This window comes from Arachis ipaensis, chromosome B1 (assembly GCF_059453495.1).
Source record: "Arachis ipaensis isolate K30076 ecotype BB chromosome B1, ASM5945349v1, whole genome shotgun sequence".
NCBI classification, from domain to species: Eukaryota; Viridiplantae; Streptophyta; class Magnoliopsida; order Fabales; family Fabaceae; genus Arachis; species Arachis ipaensis.
In genome coordinates, this window is record NC_142436.1 from 13,585,092 (window position 1) to 13,603,061 (window position 17,970).

Sequence of the window (17,970 nt, forward strand, 5' to 3'; positions counted from 1 at the left end):
TTCACCGATTGAGGAATCCATTAACGGAACAAAAATTAGCATATACAAACCTAAACAACGACGGCGATGAGTGGGGTTGCTCTTTACGGCTCTGTCTGCATGGGCTGCGGACGGACGGTGGCGCGCAGTCAAGCTGCAGCGGTATCGGCGTGGGGACAGCGGCGCGGGGTAAGGTTGTGGCAGCGTGCAGGAGCAGACATGTTTTGACTGCGTCTGAACGGCGTTAGGAGGAACGGTGGCGTTATGATGCGTCGGAACGACTGTCTTTGGCACCGACGTCAAATTTTGGGCATGGACCGGAGATCGATGTTGGCGAATTTCAGGCGTGGACCGGAGATTGAAAGAATATGGTGAAATTGGAAGTAACCGTATGTACTGTGAATGTGTTTAATTACTAATCTAATTTTTATTTTTTAATTATTATTTACAATCATTATTGTTTTTCTATACTTTCTCTTATTCATTTATCATGTGACTAGATTCAGTTAATGGTTAAAAATTGATGTTAAATGTTTATAAAAAGAATCACAGCGGGGCAAAATTTCAAAACAAGATTCAAACTACTTTTCTCTATCAAAAGAAAAAGTTTCATGTTAAGTTGAAAGCAAGCTATAGTTACGAAAGAAGACAACTTTAATGGTTCCAATAGGGGGTTTCAAGTTATATTATCCTATAATTTTCAATAAAACATTCACATTTGTTAAAGCTTTAAAGTGATACTGTAATAGACAAATTAATCCAAATACTTTAATTAGTTTCTTTATATATGGTTAATTAATTCTCTATGGACCGTTTTTTCGATACTCAATAAATAGCACATATGAATAGATGATATATTTTTGAAATAAAGAAAAGTTCATTTAGAAAAAGGAAGAACGTCTAACAAAGCCAGATTCTGGACATGGCTTGGGGCATCTTCCATCCACATGCAACTTGGATTGGTAAGAGCTAAAGTTGCTAACTCATGAGCTCTAAAATTTCTAATAAGTGAAATAGCATTAGTGATAAAGGTTCCAAAACAAGAAGTAAAACACCTTCTCTGTTTGAGATCATCCATTACCTTCATGTTATCACTTGCTAGAATCAACTTTGAGAAACAGTAGTCGTTTGCAAAATTCAATCCCAAAATGCTGCATATGCTTCCGCTTCATGTGCTTCAAGCAGATAAGGTATTTCCTTGGTTGCTAATGCCATTATGATTCCCATCTCATCCCTAATTACAACACCAACTCCTCCATTAATGTCGTGTGGGACCACTGCATCTACATTAATCTTCATTATGTTGGTTGGTGGGCATTTCCACTTTTGGTTCACTGAGATTTGGGGCTTCTCTATTGGGCGTTTTATTTTTTCTATCATCTGAGCTTTCCAAAATTCATCAAAGCACATGCAAGATTTTTGTACTTCTTCCTCGGTCGGTGCCGATTTTTCCTCAAAGACGAGGGAATTTTTCGCTCTCCACAGTTGCTGTAACAAGGTACAAAACAGACCCCTCTTTTCACTCTGAATATTTTCCATCATTTCTTTGACCCATTCTTTTACATCTGGAAATATTTCTATTCCTGTTTCTGATCTCAGGATGAATGGAGATACAAACCAGAATTTTCTAGCAAACCAACATTCCCTGGATATGTGTTCTTTAGATTCAGTATCTTCCCAGCATCTCGGACACAAAGGAGAGAAATTTATCCCCCTCTTATTCAAGTTCTTTTTTTTAAGGAGAGACTTGTGGAGAAGTCTCCAGAGGAAATTCACAGCTCTGGGTGGTGTCCTTATTCTCCAAACATCTTTCCAGGTTTGTTCTTCACTTTGTTCTCTTTTAGAAATCTCTGATTGTGATCTGGTTTGGACTCTTAGTTTATGGTAGGCTAATTTTACTCTGAATTCACCATCTCTAGCTTTTTTCCAATAGAAGCAGTCCACTTGATCAAATCTAGGAATAGGAATGTGTAGCTGGGCCTCAAAGGGTAGAAAGATCTGGTTGATTAGATATGTGTTCCACTCCTTTTCTTCTTCTAGCATTAGTTCTGCTACTCTTGCGTTTGGGTTCAATGTTGTTCGGGTCGACCATGGTTTTGATCCGTTTTGTTTAGGGAGCCAAGGGTCTTTCCAAATCTTCACTGTTTCACCATTTCCAATTCTCCAGCATCCCCCTTTTTTTTCAGCACACCCCTTGCTTGCCATATGCTTCTCCATGTGAAACTTGGGGAGAAACCCATGTCTAAGCTCAGAAAATCTTTTCTATTGTAATATCTGCTACTGAGGGTCTTGGCTGCCAGCGACTCAGGGTTCTTCATTAACCTCCACCCTTGCTTTGATAACAGGGCCATATTGAAAGCCTCCATATCTCGAAAGCCCAATCCCCCATTTTATTTTGACTGACAAAGTTTATCCCATTTTATCCAGTGTATTTTCCTTTCACCGTCTTTTGATCCCAATAGAATTTATTGGTCATTGATACAATGTGGTTGCAAAGTCCTGTTGGTAATCGAAAGCAACCCATTATATAAGTGAGTATTGATTGGATCACCGCTTTGATTAGCTCCTTTTTCCCAACTCTTAAGAGGAGTTTTTCCTTCCAACCCTTTAATTTCTTCCACACTCTATCCTGGACGAATTCACAAACTTGTTTCTTGGATCTTCCAACAAAGGTTGGGAGTCCAAGGTACTTCGAGTGTCCTTCCACAGCCTTTATCCCCATCCGCTCTTGTATAAGAATTTGTTTGTTTGTTGGCACATTTCGGCTAAAAGCCATCTCCGACTTGTTCAAGTTTATGCGTTGTCCTGAAGCAAGTTGGTAAGAAATCAGGGCTTCTTTTACTGCTTGTATCTCCCGATCCGAGGTTCTTGTAAAGAGGATGTTGTCATCAGGAAAGAATAAGTGGTTGGTCTCCGATCCATTACGTGTTATCTTAATCCCTTGTATCAACCTGCTGTTTTGTGCTTTTACAAGAATTCCTGACAAAACTTCAGCGCATAGAATGAAGATGTAGGGGGATAAGGGGTCCCCCTGTCGTAATCCTCTCGAGAGCTGAAAGGTTTTGGTGGGGGGTACCATTGAGTAGGATAGAGAAGGAGGTTGAGCTCACATAGTTTCATACGGTCTGAATCCATCTTTCCGGAAATCCCATAGCCGTTAGGATAGCCCTCAAGAAGTCCCATTCCACCCTATTATATGCTTTATCCATGTCTAGCTTCATTCCTACATAGCCTTTGTTCCCTAAGGTCTTCTTCTTCTTCATGTAGTGGAAGATTTCAAAGGCTATTAATCCATTGTCCGTTATAAGTCTGTTCGGGACAAAAGCGCTTTGATTCTCCCCTATTATCTGAGGGAGGATAATCTTTAACTTATTCGCCATTGTTTCGGTAGCCAGCTTGAGGATCACATTGCAGAACAAAATTGGTCTAAAATCCCTCGTGTGTCTTGGCTTCTCCACTTTAGGAATCATGCAAATGTAGGTGTGATTTATCTCCTTTGGATCAGCTCCCTCATTTAGGATTTTTAGAACTGTTTCGGTTACTTTGTTTCCCACAAACTTCCACATTTTTTGGTATAATAGGGCTGACATTTCATCCGACCCCGGGGCTTTCGTTGGATTCATATGTTGTAACGCTTGGTATACTTCATCTTTGGTAAAATCAACATTGAGAATGTTGAACCTTTCTGCATTTATACGGCCTCTAACCACTTTCACTGTTTCTTCCACTTCAAAGGTTTCCTCGGCTGTGAACAACTTTTCAAAAAAACTCCTCATTACCCCTTCTATTTGTTCTTCATTTTCGTATTTGATTCCTGTATCATCCACTATAGCTTGCACCCAATTCTTTCTCTTTCGTTGTGAGGCTTTATGGTGGTAAAATTTGGTGTTTTTATCCCCATATTTTAGCCAGTTTGCTCTCGACCTTTGGCTCCACCATATTTCTTCCATCCTTATAAGATCATCCAGCTCTTCTTCTTCCATCTTTGTTCTTCTCAGTGTTTCTTCATCTTGAGGTAGGCTATTCAGCTGTTCTAGAGCCTTTTCGGCCTTCTTAATTCTCTTTGGAATGTCACCAAAAATCCTTTGACCCCAGCTGTCCAATCTCTCACCACAAAGCTCTATTTTTTTCTTTTGTGTTTCCTGGTCTCTCCTTCCAAGCTTCTTCCACGACTTGATCGTAATCTTTGCTGGTCAGCCACAACTCTTCGAATCTAAACCTATGTTGGCTCTTTTTCCTTCTCTTAGTTTCCCCGTACAAGTTAAGAAAGATTGGGCAGTGATCTGATTTGTACCTTGTTAGGTGTTGGATTGTCATTTTTGGAAAGGCTTCTTTCCAGTCAAGAGTTGCCATTGCTTGGTCCAAATGCTCTTGAATGTTGTTGTTTCCCGCTTACCCATTTGACCATGTAAAAGAGTGTCCTACGAAGCCGAGGTCAAGAAGTTTGCTTGTTTGGACAACTTCTTGAAATCCCTTTACCTGAGCATATGTGATTGGACTTCCCCCTAATTTTTCTTGTTGGTTCAACACTTGGTTAAAATCACCGAAGACCACCCATGGCATTGATGATGCTTGTCCAAGAGATCTCAATAGGTCCCAGCTCGCTTGCTTATTTTGGTTTTCTGGCCATCCATAAAATCTGGTTGCTCTACATTTGTGGTTGCTGCCCTTTACTTATATCTCCATGTCGATGTGGTTTTTTGACATGGAGGTTATGTTGACTTCAATCTCTCTGTTCCATAGCACTGCCAGCCCATCCCCTCTCTGTCTTCCATCTCCATTTCAGTCCATTCCAACTATATTCTGCATTCTACCCTTAAGCCTTAGCCTCATAATTTCTTCTGACTTCTTCCTTGTCTCCATGAGAAAAACAAGGTTGGGAGCTTTTTGTTTAATGAGCTTATTTAGAGCTCTAATTGTCCATGGGTTCCCAAGCCCACGGCAATTCTAGCTTAGTATTTTCATTGTTGTTGGCAGGGCTACCCAGCAGCCTCCGCCGTTTTTGATGTTGGGTCCCTTGTCTGCTTCTTTGATTGTGTTGCTTCTCCATCTATGTCCATGTCCTCTGTTTGGTTTGCCTTCTTCTTTGGGCTTTTGTTTTCCTTTCCTATCTTCGATTTGGGGCTAGTAGGGGCTTCTCTTGCTTGTCTTTTTCATCTCCTCCCTATTGTTTGTTCTTTGTTTGAATTTTGATTTGTGATTTCTTTAAGGACTGATTCTCCTACTCCAATCAGATTTTCTTGGAAATTTTTGTTTTTTTTTTCATATTTCCTTCCAATTTACAGTTCTGTTCTTTTGGACTATTGCTCTCTTTCTTTTTCCTTGTTTCTTCTTTTGCATCTTCACTTTGTGTTGTTTCTTCATCTGAAAGTTTTTGGATTTCTATCCCCTTTTTGTTAACTTCTTCCAGGTCCTTTCGTTGAGAGAAGGTTCCTGGTAGAGTTATCGCAGGGGCCTGGCTTGTCCCTTCTCTAACGTCAGTCTCTATTGAGTCCGACATTGACAGGGTGGCCAGTTTTTCCATCAGCTTAACAGTGAGTTTCTTTCTTTGATGTTCCTCTCTTTTGCCTTTGTTTGGTTCAGTTTTTCCTTCTTCTTCAGCTTTTTTCTCCACTTTGCTTCCTACTATTTCAGCTTTTAACCAGGGGCCTAAGTTCTTGGATTTTTTCTTTCCCTCAGTTTCATCTTTTTCTGCCTTGCCACAAGTGTTTTCCTCATGGCCAGTTCTGCCACAATAATAGCATATGGTTGGAGGTTTTTCGAACTTGAAACTGACCTAGGTGAGGCCGTCCTTCTTGCTTCCTACATTTGTGCCTTTCATGAAAGGTGTGTCTTTTTTCATCTTTACCGTAGCCTTTATAAACCTCTCTTGGTCCTTTCCTACTTCAAATAGCTCACACTCTTTGACCTTTCCCATGCAAGCAGTGATCTTTCTACCAAGTTTTAGCATTTTGTATAGGAGATCCCAGATTTGCATTTTTATGTCCACATGTTCAAGCTCTTGTTCCTATTTTTCTACATCCCTGTCCCATTTATTTATTATAAGCCAGATATTTCTAAAGGTTCAAGGGTTACCTCTTATAACTCTATTTCGATCTGCCTCATTCTTGAAGAAGAACTGGTAAGTTTTGGGTTTGACTTCAGTGACTCTGAATCCTTTTGGTTTCTTCCATATATTGTACATAGCTGATTGGATTCATGCCATGTTGATGTTTTTGTTTGTGACTAGTCTTCCAATAATGCTTATCAGACATTCTTTGATTCTTTCGCTTATGTCTTCTTCGCCATACACTATAAGAGATTCTTCATCCTCTGCTTTATGTTCTACAAGATCTACGTGTACTGTTTTATTCTCTATTTTGTTTGTTTCAGGACATCGCCAAGAAAAATTCATTCCACTATTAGTGCTAGTGGGACCGGAATACGATAAAACGGATGTTTGTACGCTACTCTTCTCAAACCTTAGAAGAGGTTCCTAAAAGAGAGAGAAGAGAGGATTCATTTTAGTTAAAAAGTAAAGAAAAATAAATAGATTATATAGATTCAACGAAAATTGGCTTTCGTCAGGTAAAGATTTTAATAAAAATAAATCTTTTTATTTTTTAATATATTTAACAAAATTTTAATAATAAAAACATTAACTTTTAAAAATTATAATTTTTATATTTTTTATTTTTTATTTAAAAAGATATTTTTAATATTATAAATAAATAATTTTTTATATTATCGTATCCAAAAATAATTATTAAATAAAAAAATATTTTTACTTGGTGGTCTCATATTATAATTATCATTAATAGTTTAGAAAGAAAGCGATTCCTACAAGGAAAGAACTACGCGGCGTCCGCCAGTTCTCTTTGTTCAACTATGTGAAACGGTGTAACAAATCGTTACACTCATTCGAAGAGGTACGTAGTAAAATATTTAAATATAAAATTATTTTTATTTTTTAAAATTTTTTTGAAAAAATCACTTAAAATTATAGTTATCAAATCTGGCTCGACCCGACTGGTTCGACTGGAAATTTGGTCACCCGATTATTTGGTCGGGCCGAGTCACTCGTCGAACCAATTATGCATGGAACGCAGTGGAATCCGGTTCGACTTGACGGATTTTCGTTAAAACTGGTAATCCGACCGGTTAATTCAACCCGGTTCAGGTTGTACTTTTAAAAAAAAAAAAAAACAAATGGAAACGGCGTCATTTGGTTTTCAGACCCCTCCCCTTTAGGGCTGGCAATGGATAGGATAGCGTAGGGTTTGGACCCTACCCTAACCCTACCTGCGAGTAGAAAATCTCAATAAAACTCTACCCTACCCTACCCGCGGGTTGAGAATCTCTCAACCCGTACCCTACCCGCACCCTAAATTACAAAACCCTACCCTACCCGCAGAAATATTAATTTTTTTTAAAAATAAATATAAAACTCAATCATTCTAAATTTCATACATATTAATAAAATAAAAAATAAACAACTAAATTCAAATTAAAATAAAAGACAATAAAATCTTAAATAAATTCAACATAAAATTACAAACATACATATTGTTATATTAATAAAATAAAAAACTAAATTTAAATTAAAATTAAACACAATAAAGTTCTAAACAAATCGAACATAAAATTACAAATAGCATAATTATCAAGTTCTTAATAAAATTAAAATAACATAAACAAAGATAAATGTCTTCAAACATTTCTTTTAATTCCAAGTTCTTGCAACATTATTCTTCCGTCAGTTCAGAAAATGCATCATCATCTTCATTAGCAGTTTGATAATCAGATTTTCCACCTAAAAATCAAATACAACAATTTTATTATATATAATTTTAACATAATTATAATTTCTAAACAAATTACAAAACTTGAAAACATAAATAACCTCTTTTATAATATTCTACCCACAACCAATTTTGATTGCACATAAGAGCTTCTACCGTATCTTCATGAAGACTACCACGATGAGTAGCAATTATACGACCACTTGTGCTAAAAGAAGACTCAGAAGCAACAGTAGACACAGGAATAGTGGTGCGTGACAGAAGTTAGGCCAATTAAGAGATTTTCAAATAAGAGAGCAGCGTTGCAAGTATAGCTCTTAACCAGCTAAAATTCGCCTCACCAATTTAGAAAGGGTGTCACAAAAATTTTAGAATAAAAATACTAGGAGTATGAATCCCAGGTCGTCTCCCAATGAGTTGCGAGAAAGTATGCTATTTTATTAATTAGGAATTTTTCGAGAGTTTTGAGAGTTGAATAATGAGCAATCAAATAATTGTAAATTGAAGCAATAAAAATAAACTAAGAATAATTATTGATATTCTAATTAAAAAGCCTTGACTGGGGGAATGATTAACTGGAAGTTCTATCCTTGTTGGGATCTCTTAGGTGTAGTATTAAAGAGGTGGTTATTTTCACTTAGTTAACCCTTACTAAATAAAGGAAAGTCAAGTGATTAAGCTAACCCTTATTCGCAAATCCTAGTCCTCTCCCTTAGGAAGGTCTAGCGTTAGTAAATACAGAACTAGCCAACAACGTACAGATTAATCAACACGTAAGCCTTCCAACTCAAGTGTCTCCTTTTAAACAACCCCCATGTCAAGTATGGAATCTACTCCATTGACATGAATGTAACGCTCATAAAAATATAAGAAGCCATGATGAAATTAAATAAAATAAGGATTTAAAATTAATAAAAAGGAAAAGTAATTCTCTGCACTAACAATTCATGAAAATAATCCAATTATAACTCTTAAATAAAGTAAATAAGGATATGGAAGAGTAAGGGACAGAGTAAACAAATTAGAATGATATCTTCAACGGAAGTAATGACTTCTTCAATATCTAAAAGCATAAAACTAATTAACTATAAATGTAGAGAAAACCTTAAAACTATCCTAATAAGAATGTATCTTAATGTGTGTTGATACTTTCTGAGTTTTTGCACATTCTCTGGCTTTATTATGTGTTTTTGGACCAAAAATTGGGTTAGAACGTGGCCCGAAATCGCCCCCAGCATTTTCTGTTAATTCTGCAGATCGCGCAGGTCACGCGTATGCGTCGTCCATGCATTCGCATCATTTAGCGATTTTCCTTGTCACGCGAGCGCGTCGTTCACGCGTTCGCGTCATTCGTGCAGACTCCTATCCACGCGTACGCGTCAGGCACGCGTTCACGTCGCTGCGATTTTCTCTATTCCGCGCGTTCGCGTGAGCCATGCGCACGCGTTAGTGTTCGCTGGTCATCTCCTTAGTTTCTTGTGTTTCTTCCATTTTTGCAAGCTTGCTCTCCATTCTCTAAGCCATTCCTGCCCTATAAAGCCTGAAACACTTAACACACGGATCACGGCATCGAATGGTATAAAGGAGAATTAAAATATATAAATTAAAGATCTCTAGGTAGCAAGTTTTCAACCATAGAATAATATTAGGAAGGAATTATAAAATCATGCAATTAGTATGAATAAGTGGGTGAAGACTTGGTGAAACCACTCAATTAGACACAAGATAAACCATAAAATAATGGTTTATCAAATAGCAAATATGTCTCTTGAAATTTTCTGAAGAGTTGGAAACCTAACTCCATTTATCTTCCACCAGGCTAATATATCAAAATCAGGAGTTAAAGGATGAACATCTTCCTCTACATAGTGATCAAATTCCGTCTTCACAAATGAACCTTTTTCCTTCTTCTTTTGTCTAATATACAATTGATAACCAACATCATCATCTTCATCTGCATTAACCCTAAGCTCTTGTGTAGATTCCATTGACATATTGCTTGAATTAGATGTATTCTTTTGATATTCATGAAGTAACTCATAACATGCTTGTTTGATTCTCTCAACTTTCCTTGTGCATTCATTAGGATCTTCACATACCCTAGCAAACTTATATTCAAACCCATCAAGCTTATACCTAGGATCTAGAATTGCAGCAACACCCATAATGCCATGAATTTCTTCTCAATACTTATCAAACTTTCTCTTCATCATACATGCCATGCTACTAATAACTAGGTTAGGAGAAACAACCTATTTTTCCAATCCAACATGTATCTCACATACTTTATTAAAGTAAATGTTGGCAGTTGGAACTTGAGTTCCAGAAAACAACTGAGTCACATCATAAAAAAGTTTTAATTTACCACAAATTTCTTTTGCAAGTTCCCATTCCTCATTACTTGGCACACTTTTATAATTGGGGTCTTTTTGTTTTAGTCGAGCAAAGACATCTATGTACAACCATGCAGTTTCTAACCTCACATAAGTGGAATTCCATCTAGTCATATAATCAAGAGATAATTTTTTGGTAAAGGAAACACCTGACTTACTACACCAACTCACAAAGGTTTCATGTCTTTTACTAGTTGAAGTCCAATACACCACACTATTACGAATTTTCTCCACATTTTCTTTAACTAATTGAAACCATCCTTCACAATTAAGTTTAAAATATGAGTACAGCAACGCATATGCAATAACTTACCCCCTAACAACAAATAATTTGAATCTAAACGTCCCAACAACACATCAATCATAGTATCATTTGTAGAACAATTATCCAATGTAATAGTTGATAATTTTCTATCTAAGTTCCACTCCAACAAAACTTTCATTAATGCATTAGAGAAAACTTCACTTGAATGAGGAGCAGGAACATAAGTAAAGCTGAAAATTATTATAAAAAATAATATCCTTTCGCTTTTTCTTTCAATTACAAGTTTCTGTCCTTAAAAAAAATAATATCCTTTTATAAAAATTGAAAATTTCTTTTATGACCTGACTTCATATTGAAAAATTTTGCCAAGTTCTGACCCCAACTTATTTGAGGGCCTTATTTTTTTATCATCGTAAAATTAAATTTTTTTTAGGATAATATTTAAGAATACAATTTTTCAATATATATTGCATTCACATCAACTGTAAATCTGAAGCAACAAATTTGATCAATTCAAGTATTTACATTCCAAGAAAACAAAACTAAGCTAGTTGGACACAGCAAGTATTGAATAAAACTAAATAATACAGATAATTATGGTGTAATGCTAAGGCATATATATACACATGGATATTGCATAAACTGTAATAGTAGGACCGAATAATTACATGAACTTGGTTTTTATTTTTTCTCTCTCTCTTATTTTTGGTATAGCTACTTCCCTACAGCTACCAATCACATCATCTAATCAAACTCTAGCATGAAAGACTTATGATTCACCACCAGTAAAGCCCCAATTTTCACAGATTCAAACGTAAAGTACATGCCAAGAAGAAAACAGAGCAGCAGCATAGAGAGGAGAGAAGGTCACGAATCAGCAGCATTACGAGGAGAGCACAAAGGAGGAAGAAGAGTGGCGACAATGGAGGAACGAGGAACGAAGAAGGAGAGTTGGGGAAATGGAGCACCGAGGTCTGAGGCTTTTGGCTTGGGAAGAAACTTGGAAAGAAATGGCGCTACCAGAGTACCAGCCTCCCACATAGTCTTAGGGTTTCTAATGAGTGATTTCTGAATCTTGAATTATATATATGATTTTTATTTTTGTTTAAATTTTATTTTATGGTAACTTTATAAATATACAAATGCAATATATTATCAAAGTAAGTAACTAACTTAGTGGTTACTTACTTGCTACACATGAAGGAGGTTGAGGGTTTAACTCTCACCTCCTTCACTATGCATATAAATTTTTAAAAACATGTTATATATGGGGGGTACGGATAGGGTAGGGTAGGGTACACCCTAACCCTACCCTACCCTACCCGTAGGCCTTCCCGAACCGCACTCTACCCTACCCGAACGGATTGGGCCGGGTAGGGTAGGGTATGTATTGCCAGCCCTACTCCCCTTTCAACGAAACCCTAATGCTATTCCCCCCCCCCTCACCCCATAGATTCAAATATGAGAATTGAGAAATCAATCTGATTCCAGGGGAAGTGTGGAACCCCCCAGCCTCGTCTCTCTGCTCCTTCGTCGTCGGCACTCGGCAGTCGCTCACCCTCGCCCTCACCTCGTCTCTCCATCGTGTCTCCCCTCATCTCGTCACTTCATCACCTCTCCACTCACCTCGTCACTATCGGTCTCTCTCGGTCACGGCCTCACGCCCTCACCCTGTCGCTCTATCAGTCTCTCACCTCGTCGTCGTCGCGGTCCCGTGCTCCTGCCCTGTGTTCACTTCGTCAGCGGCAGAAAGCTCACGGAAGACAGAAATCAGGCAGCATCTCTGGCTCTGCATCTGCTCCCTCGGGTCAGTCGGGTGGTGGTGGTCATCTTCTTGGTCGCAGTCTAGGAACCAGTTATCCAGGTGAGCTCCCTTCAAGTTTTTGACCCTGGTCTTTCACTGGAATTGTTGAATACTGAACCTGGTGTTGCTGTTGACTGTTGTAAATTTGTAATTGAATTTTAGAGTTGTTGAAGCTGAGCATATTTTAGTTAGTATTGTTATTGAATCTAGTGGTTATTACTATTGTATTTGATTTTTTAGAGTTGTTATTGAATCTGGTGGTTATTACTTTAGTTAGAATTATTGTTGAACTTGAATCTGGTGGCTGCTGATGTTGCATTTTGTTTTTTAGTGTTGTTGTTTGTTGCTGGTTGCTGTGTTTTAGAGTTGCTGTGTTTTTTAGAGCTGCTATTGTTTGTTGCTGGTGCTTTTTTTGAATTGCTGTTTGTTCACTTTGTTGAATCACAAAGTCAGTGAACTTTGGTGGAATGGTGGTGGTTGCTGTGTTGCTTAAAAACTGATTTAATTTAGTGCTTGTTTGGGCGCCATTATTCTGTTCAAAAAAGATCTTTTTTTCAATGAAAAAATATCTTTTTTTTATTTTTTAGCGTGTTTGGCAAATTTCTAGTAGTAAAAGTAAAAGCACTAGAAAAATAAAAAAAATATCTTTTTTGAGAAGCTGTAATTTACATCTTTTTTTAAAAGATATTTTTTATCTTAAAAAAAAAGATGTTTTTCATGTAATAAATAAACAAAAAAGTACTTTTATATTGTTATACCCAAACATAATTGATAGATAAAAAGATCTTTTTGTATGAGATATCAAAATATAAAATTACTTTTACTTCTCCATTTCTCCATAAGATCTTTTAAAAAAAGATAACTCGAAAAAAGATCTTTTCTTAGAAGCTCACCCAAACAAGCCCTTAATCTTTTGTTGCTGAAAACATTTTTGGTTTCTTTTGCTAGAATTTTAAAAATGTCTTCATCTCAAACCCCATCAGAAACGCCAGCCTCATCAGTGATTGTGTTATCTTTTACTTGTTCTTGTTGATTTAAATTGAGAGGATATTTTGTACTAGAGACTAGTTTATTATCTATTTTTTAGATTATTAGTTACGTTTAAGACTTTATATTAAATTATTAATGTTTGTAAAGACTTGCATTTTAAGTTTTAAGACATTATTTTAATTTTATTTATGTAATTTTATATTTTTTTAATTATGATTAAGTTAATCAGGTGAATCAATGACCCACCGATTGAACCAATAACCCAGTGACCCAATCATATAACCCGGTTGATTAACGGTTCGATTATGATAACTATGCTTGAAACAAATCTTTTGATAAAAGTTTAGCCAAGCAAGCCCAAAAACCTAAGAAAGTAAGAAACATGGCTTCCAATTCCACTCCCATTTCCCAGGTCACAATTCACACAGTTTGGGAATTTGGACACTAGAGCTCTGGTGACTGAGGATTTTTGTGGCTGCTGTGATCTGAAGAAGTAACAACTGCACTGATTTGATGAACATGATGCTGGCTTCGTTCCCTGTATACCCAAAGCCCTTTGCAAGCGTTAGAGCAGAATTCCGCACACAGCAATCTTCTTTTCTCAAGTTCGCACCTCATTCCTATCCTCTTGCAAGCAAAATCCTTGTTAAGAGTAATCATCTCATCTCTCTCTCTCTCTCTGCTATGTTATGCTATTTGTTTTAGCTGTTCATGTGCCTTGCATGCCCTTCTCTCTCTCTCTTGTTGATTGAGTCTTTTTCGGCTTTCACACGCTTCAGAACAAGCAAATCTTTTTATCCTTTTTCTTTGCAAAGTAGCGATTTTTATGCGAAGGCTTGTTAGAAATTCTCCACCCCATAGGATGCAATGCAGTTTTTTTATGTGGGTAGCACAAAAGTGTACGCCCAATGCAATTTCGAGGGATTTTATATTACAAAAATGTATAGGCAGCTGAAACTTAGTCATTTGAAGGAGTATTATTAATGTGGTGGATATCTTGCCTAAATTGTTGGAGTGGTTTTTGATTGGCCCCTGATAAATTTGTGAGTGTTTGCTGACATTAAATCATAGTGGGCAAACAGATGTAACTGCTGATGGATTTGTATGCATGATGTTAGGAATTGAATTGGTGATAATTACATGCAAACTTCCAATCTTTTCTTTAAGCTTGTTAGAGTGATCTGTATGCAAGGTTGTGGGATCTCTGTTTTTCACATTTGTACCCTTCCTTTTAATAAATCATTTTATCTTATATGCTTTCAACTTCTAGACAGATGGGCTTCCAGTAACACAGTGAAACATTGTTATCAAATTCTAAGCTTCTGTTTAGGTTTAATCTACATAATTCTGAGGGATTATTTGGTGGAGTCTTCTGTAATCTTTTTGTATGCCTTAAGTAATTTTTTTCCTTGTGATATCTACATGCTTGAGCACTTTGTTTCTTTTGGAGCTTTAAATGTACTTTATAGTAACTTCAATTTGTAATTATTTGGAGGCAGATTTGCCATATACTACTGGTGAGACTACTTTGCAAAAGGAATTTTCGAATTTTGGCAAGATAGCTGAAGGTAAGTGCATTTCTCAATATCCATATTGTTGTCTCTAATAATCTTTCGTAAATTAAACACTACATGGTTCTCTCCAAGTCTTCATACAAATTCTTTATTGTGGATTTTTCTTCTTATTATAACATGAATTTAATTTTAATACACTGTGATAAAATAATTTTATATGTATATCATATTAAAATATTTTTTATAATATACTTAAGCAATGTTCTTAGAACACAGGATAACAAAACTCTTTTTTTATAAGTATTTTTTTAATAATTAAAATAATTAAAATACAAATATAGAACACTTTTGGCCTGGAACATTATTATGTGCTCTCTGGGGTTTGTTGTTGAAGATTATGGGGGGAATTGGAAAGAAGAGGAAGAGAGAGAAGCAACGACCTACCATTCACCCAGACAACAAGTACGCTGAGACCCCACCAGACTTCGCTCACTTGGCTTCTCTCTACCCTTCCTTCCGTCGCTACGTCAACTATTCCACACACGGCGGCGCCGCCCGGCCTTTCCTCGACTGGACCGACTTCAACGCCACCCGCGAACTCACCCGCGTCCTCCTCCTTCACGACCACTCCCTCCACTGGCAGATCCCTGACGGCCACCTCTGCCCTACTGTCCCCAACAGGTCCAACTACATCCACTGGCTCAACGACCTTCTCTCTTCTCACATCATTCCAACCAACCTCATTTCTTCTCAGCAAGGGAAGGTTAGGGGTTTTGATATTGGCACTGGCGCCAATTGCATTTACCCGCTTCTTGGCGCTTCCCTTTTTGGTTGGACCTTTGTTGGATCAGGTATCTTGTCTTTTATCTGTTTATGCACATTATGTGTTTGATGAAATGAAAATGCATTTTGTAACGCAACTTTGTTTATATGAAGATGTGACTGATGTCGCAATTGAGTGGGCCACCAGGAATGTTAACAGTAATCCACATATTGCCGAGTCGATTGAGATTAGAAAAGTTGAAGACAACGAAAAGGCTCCGTGTCTTGAAGGGTTCCATGATGGTGGAACCAGGATAGATATTTGCCAAGAGGTAGGGCCGTCTTTGTCTTCATTACCTCTTCATTCAAATGTCCATGAGAATAAGAACTATGATGGACCCCCATACTTCTTGGAGTAGTCAGGGATGATGAGAAATTTGATTTCTGCATGTGTAATCCACCCTTCTTTGAAAGCTTGGAGGAAGCAGGACTTAATCCAAAAACTTCTTGCGGTGGCACTTCCAAGGAAATGGTTTGTCCTGGCGGTGAGAAGGCCTTCGTTGCTCGAATTATTGAAGACAGTGTTGTGCTGAAGCATCAGTTTCGGTATTACTTTTTCACATAAGAAATATCATTCTGTCGATGTTGTTTTACCTGTAATAAAATCATGCTCATTTATTTTGATGTGGTCATAGGTGGTTCACTTCAATGGTAGGCAGAAAATCAAGTCTCAAGTCCCTTGTTTCAAAACTTTGGGAGGTTGGTGTCACCATAGTGAAGACGACTGAATTTGTCCAGGGCAGAACATCCAGATGGGGGCTTGCTTGGTCTTTCTTGCCACCCATACAGAAGCCATCGATTTCTTTGCCTCAGAAGAACATGTCCTTCATGCTTGAGGTATGGTATATTCTTTTTCAGTCTGGCAACTGTATAATTATTACAGTGACAAAACTAAAGAAATTTTCCACTTGTGTTTCGTCTCTGGCAGATGTCTTCCTTTATTTGAAATAGATGCAAAGTTGTCTTCAAATGCTTATCAGTTGAGCCTATACCATATATTGTTGCATGTCTTACACATTTTGCGTTGCACCTAATTTTAGATTACATGAATCAAATTTATTTTTCAGGGTCTTCCGCGCCAACATGGTGCCATTAATGTATTGGAAGCTGTAAAATCTTACTTCTCTATGCATGGCCTGTCATGTACACTGAATACCTCTGCTTTCACAGTGGATGTAAGACTACTTCCTCTAAGTCTCAGATTTTGATTTGGTTTCCTTGTGATGGCTGTGCCTGTTAAGCATGATTGCATTTCAATAGGTTGTAGCATCCAAAGATGAATGTGATTCAGTCTTGAAGAATCATTCACCTGTTATCAATAAATCCATCAGTTTTCAACCTACAGGAGAGACTTCAAATGGACCAAGATCTTCTGATAGGTGGAGCCTTCGTATTTTGGTAAGATTGCTTGTTCACTGGCTTTAAAAATGATTTGATTGGAAGAAGTGACATTAACCTTACATTATTTGATCCGTCTAATAGGTTTTTCAGCAGATCCCTGGGACATTGTTAGTGAAGGGTTCATTGCAGGATAGAAGTAGCCCATTATCAGGTTTTTTCACTGGTCTTAGTTTCCAATTCGTATTGTTCTAAATAAATTTCTCGTTGTTTTAGTGGTATTAGTCTCTAGCCGACTCTATAAATGACTTTGGAGTTATGCGTTATTTCCCTCTCTTGCTGAAAAGCCAGTGGTCAATTGAAAGGATAAATTTTATGAATGAGTGCTTCCTCTGAATTATATAAACACGTTCAATATTATTATTTTTCCGTGCCTTCAATGGATTTATCATCTTTTATTCTTGTGCGAGTCGGCTCCTCACATGATTTGCAGTGTTGCAGCCTTTTACATTGACTCCTGCAGTTTTAACTGTTGCAGCCTTCCTATGGGTTGAGTGAATAAAAATTATTTAGCCTTGTGGTGTGCTCTTTGCAGGGATGTTTGCAGCTATATTCCAAAAACTGGAGGAAGCTTTGCGCCATGAATTTTGTACGAAATCAGCATAGGAGTTTTATTGCTTGCCTAGCTTATTATATGGGATGGTTTTATTGGATATGATGATAAATTGTGGGATGATGGAAAAAAGTTAATGAATGCTAATTTCTATAGTTCAAGGAAACAAGCGATGGTGCTGTTTGGGTGTAAAAAGGAAATAGAGAGACAATCATTAAGGATTTTGTTTAATCATCTTTATATGTATTTTGTGCACCAAACCCAACAAGAACACTATCCACTTGGTTTACAAGGATCCTATAATTTTCAAGTTATATTATCCTATAATTTTCAATAAAACATTCACATTTTTTTTGGTGACTAAACATTCACATTTGTTAAAGCTTTAAAGTAGTAATAGACAAATTAATCCAAATACTTTAATGTCACCAAAAAAAAAAAATCCAAATACTTTAATTGGTTTCTTTATAT

The 17,970-nt window shown here is 37.0% G+C and overlaps 2 protein-coding genes and 1 pseudogene across 3 annotated transcripts; 1 reads left to right on the plus strand and 2 right to left on the minus strand.

Moving 5' to 3' along the window:
* Positions 1–1,116: 1,116 nt before the first annotated feature.
* Positions 1,117–2,022, minus strand: LOC107646667 (uncharacterized). Its single transcript, XM_016350837.1, has one exon. It carries the CDS (start codon positions 2,020–2,022, stop codon positions 1,117–1,119), a length of 906 nt encoding a protein of 301 aa, XP_016206323.1.
* Positions 2,023–9,508: 7,486 nt separating this feature from the next.
* LOC148575770 (zinc finger BED domain-containing protein RICESLEEPER 3-like) lies at positions 9,509–9,925 on the minus strand. The gene has a single exon (XM_088502543.1). The coding sequence runs from the start codon at positions 9,923–9,925 to the stop codon at positions 9,509–9,511; it is 417 nt and encodes a 138-aa protein (XP_088358669.1).
* Positions 9,926–13,727: 3,802 nt separating this feature from the next.
* Positions 13,728–17,754, plus strand: LOC107646691 (uncharacterized; annotated as a pseudogene). Its single transcript, XR_015902235.1, has 9 exons — positions 13,728–13,864; positions 14,712–14,780; positions 15,121–15,577; positions 15,663–16,094; positions 16,184–16,385; positions 16,616–16,723; positions 16,809–16,946; positions 17,031–17,100; positions 17,482–17,754. The product of XR_015902235.1 is annotated as an uncharacterized LOC107646691 (transcript).
* The last annotated feature ends 216 nt before the right edge of the window (positions 17,755–17,970 follow it).

Excerpts from the sequence above, each read along its gene's own strand:
- LOC107646667 (XM_016350837.1), bottom strand. The coding sequence starts at position 2,022 with ATGCTAGAAGAAGAAAAGGAGTGGAACACATATCTAATCAACCAGATC.
- LOC148575770 (XM_088502543.1), bottom strand. The coding sequence starts at position 9,925 with ATGGGTGTTGCTGCAATTCTAGATCCTAGGTATAAGCTTGATGGGTTT.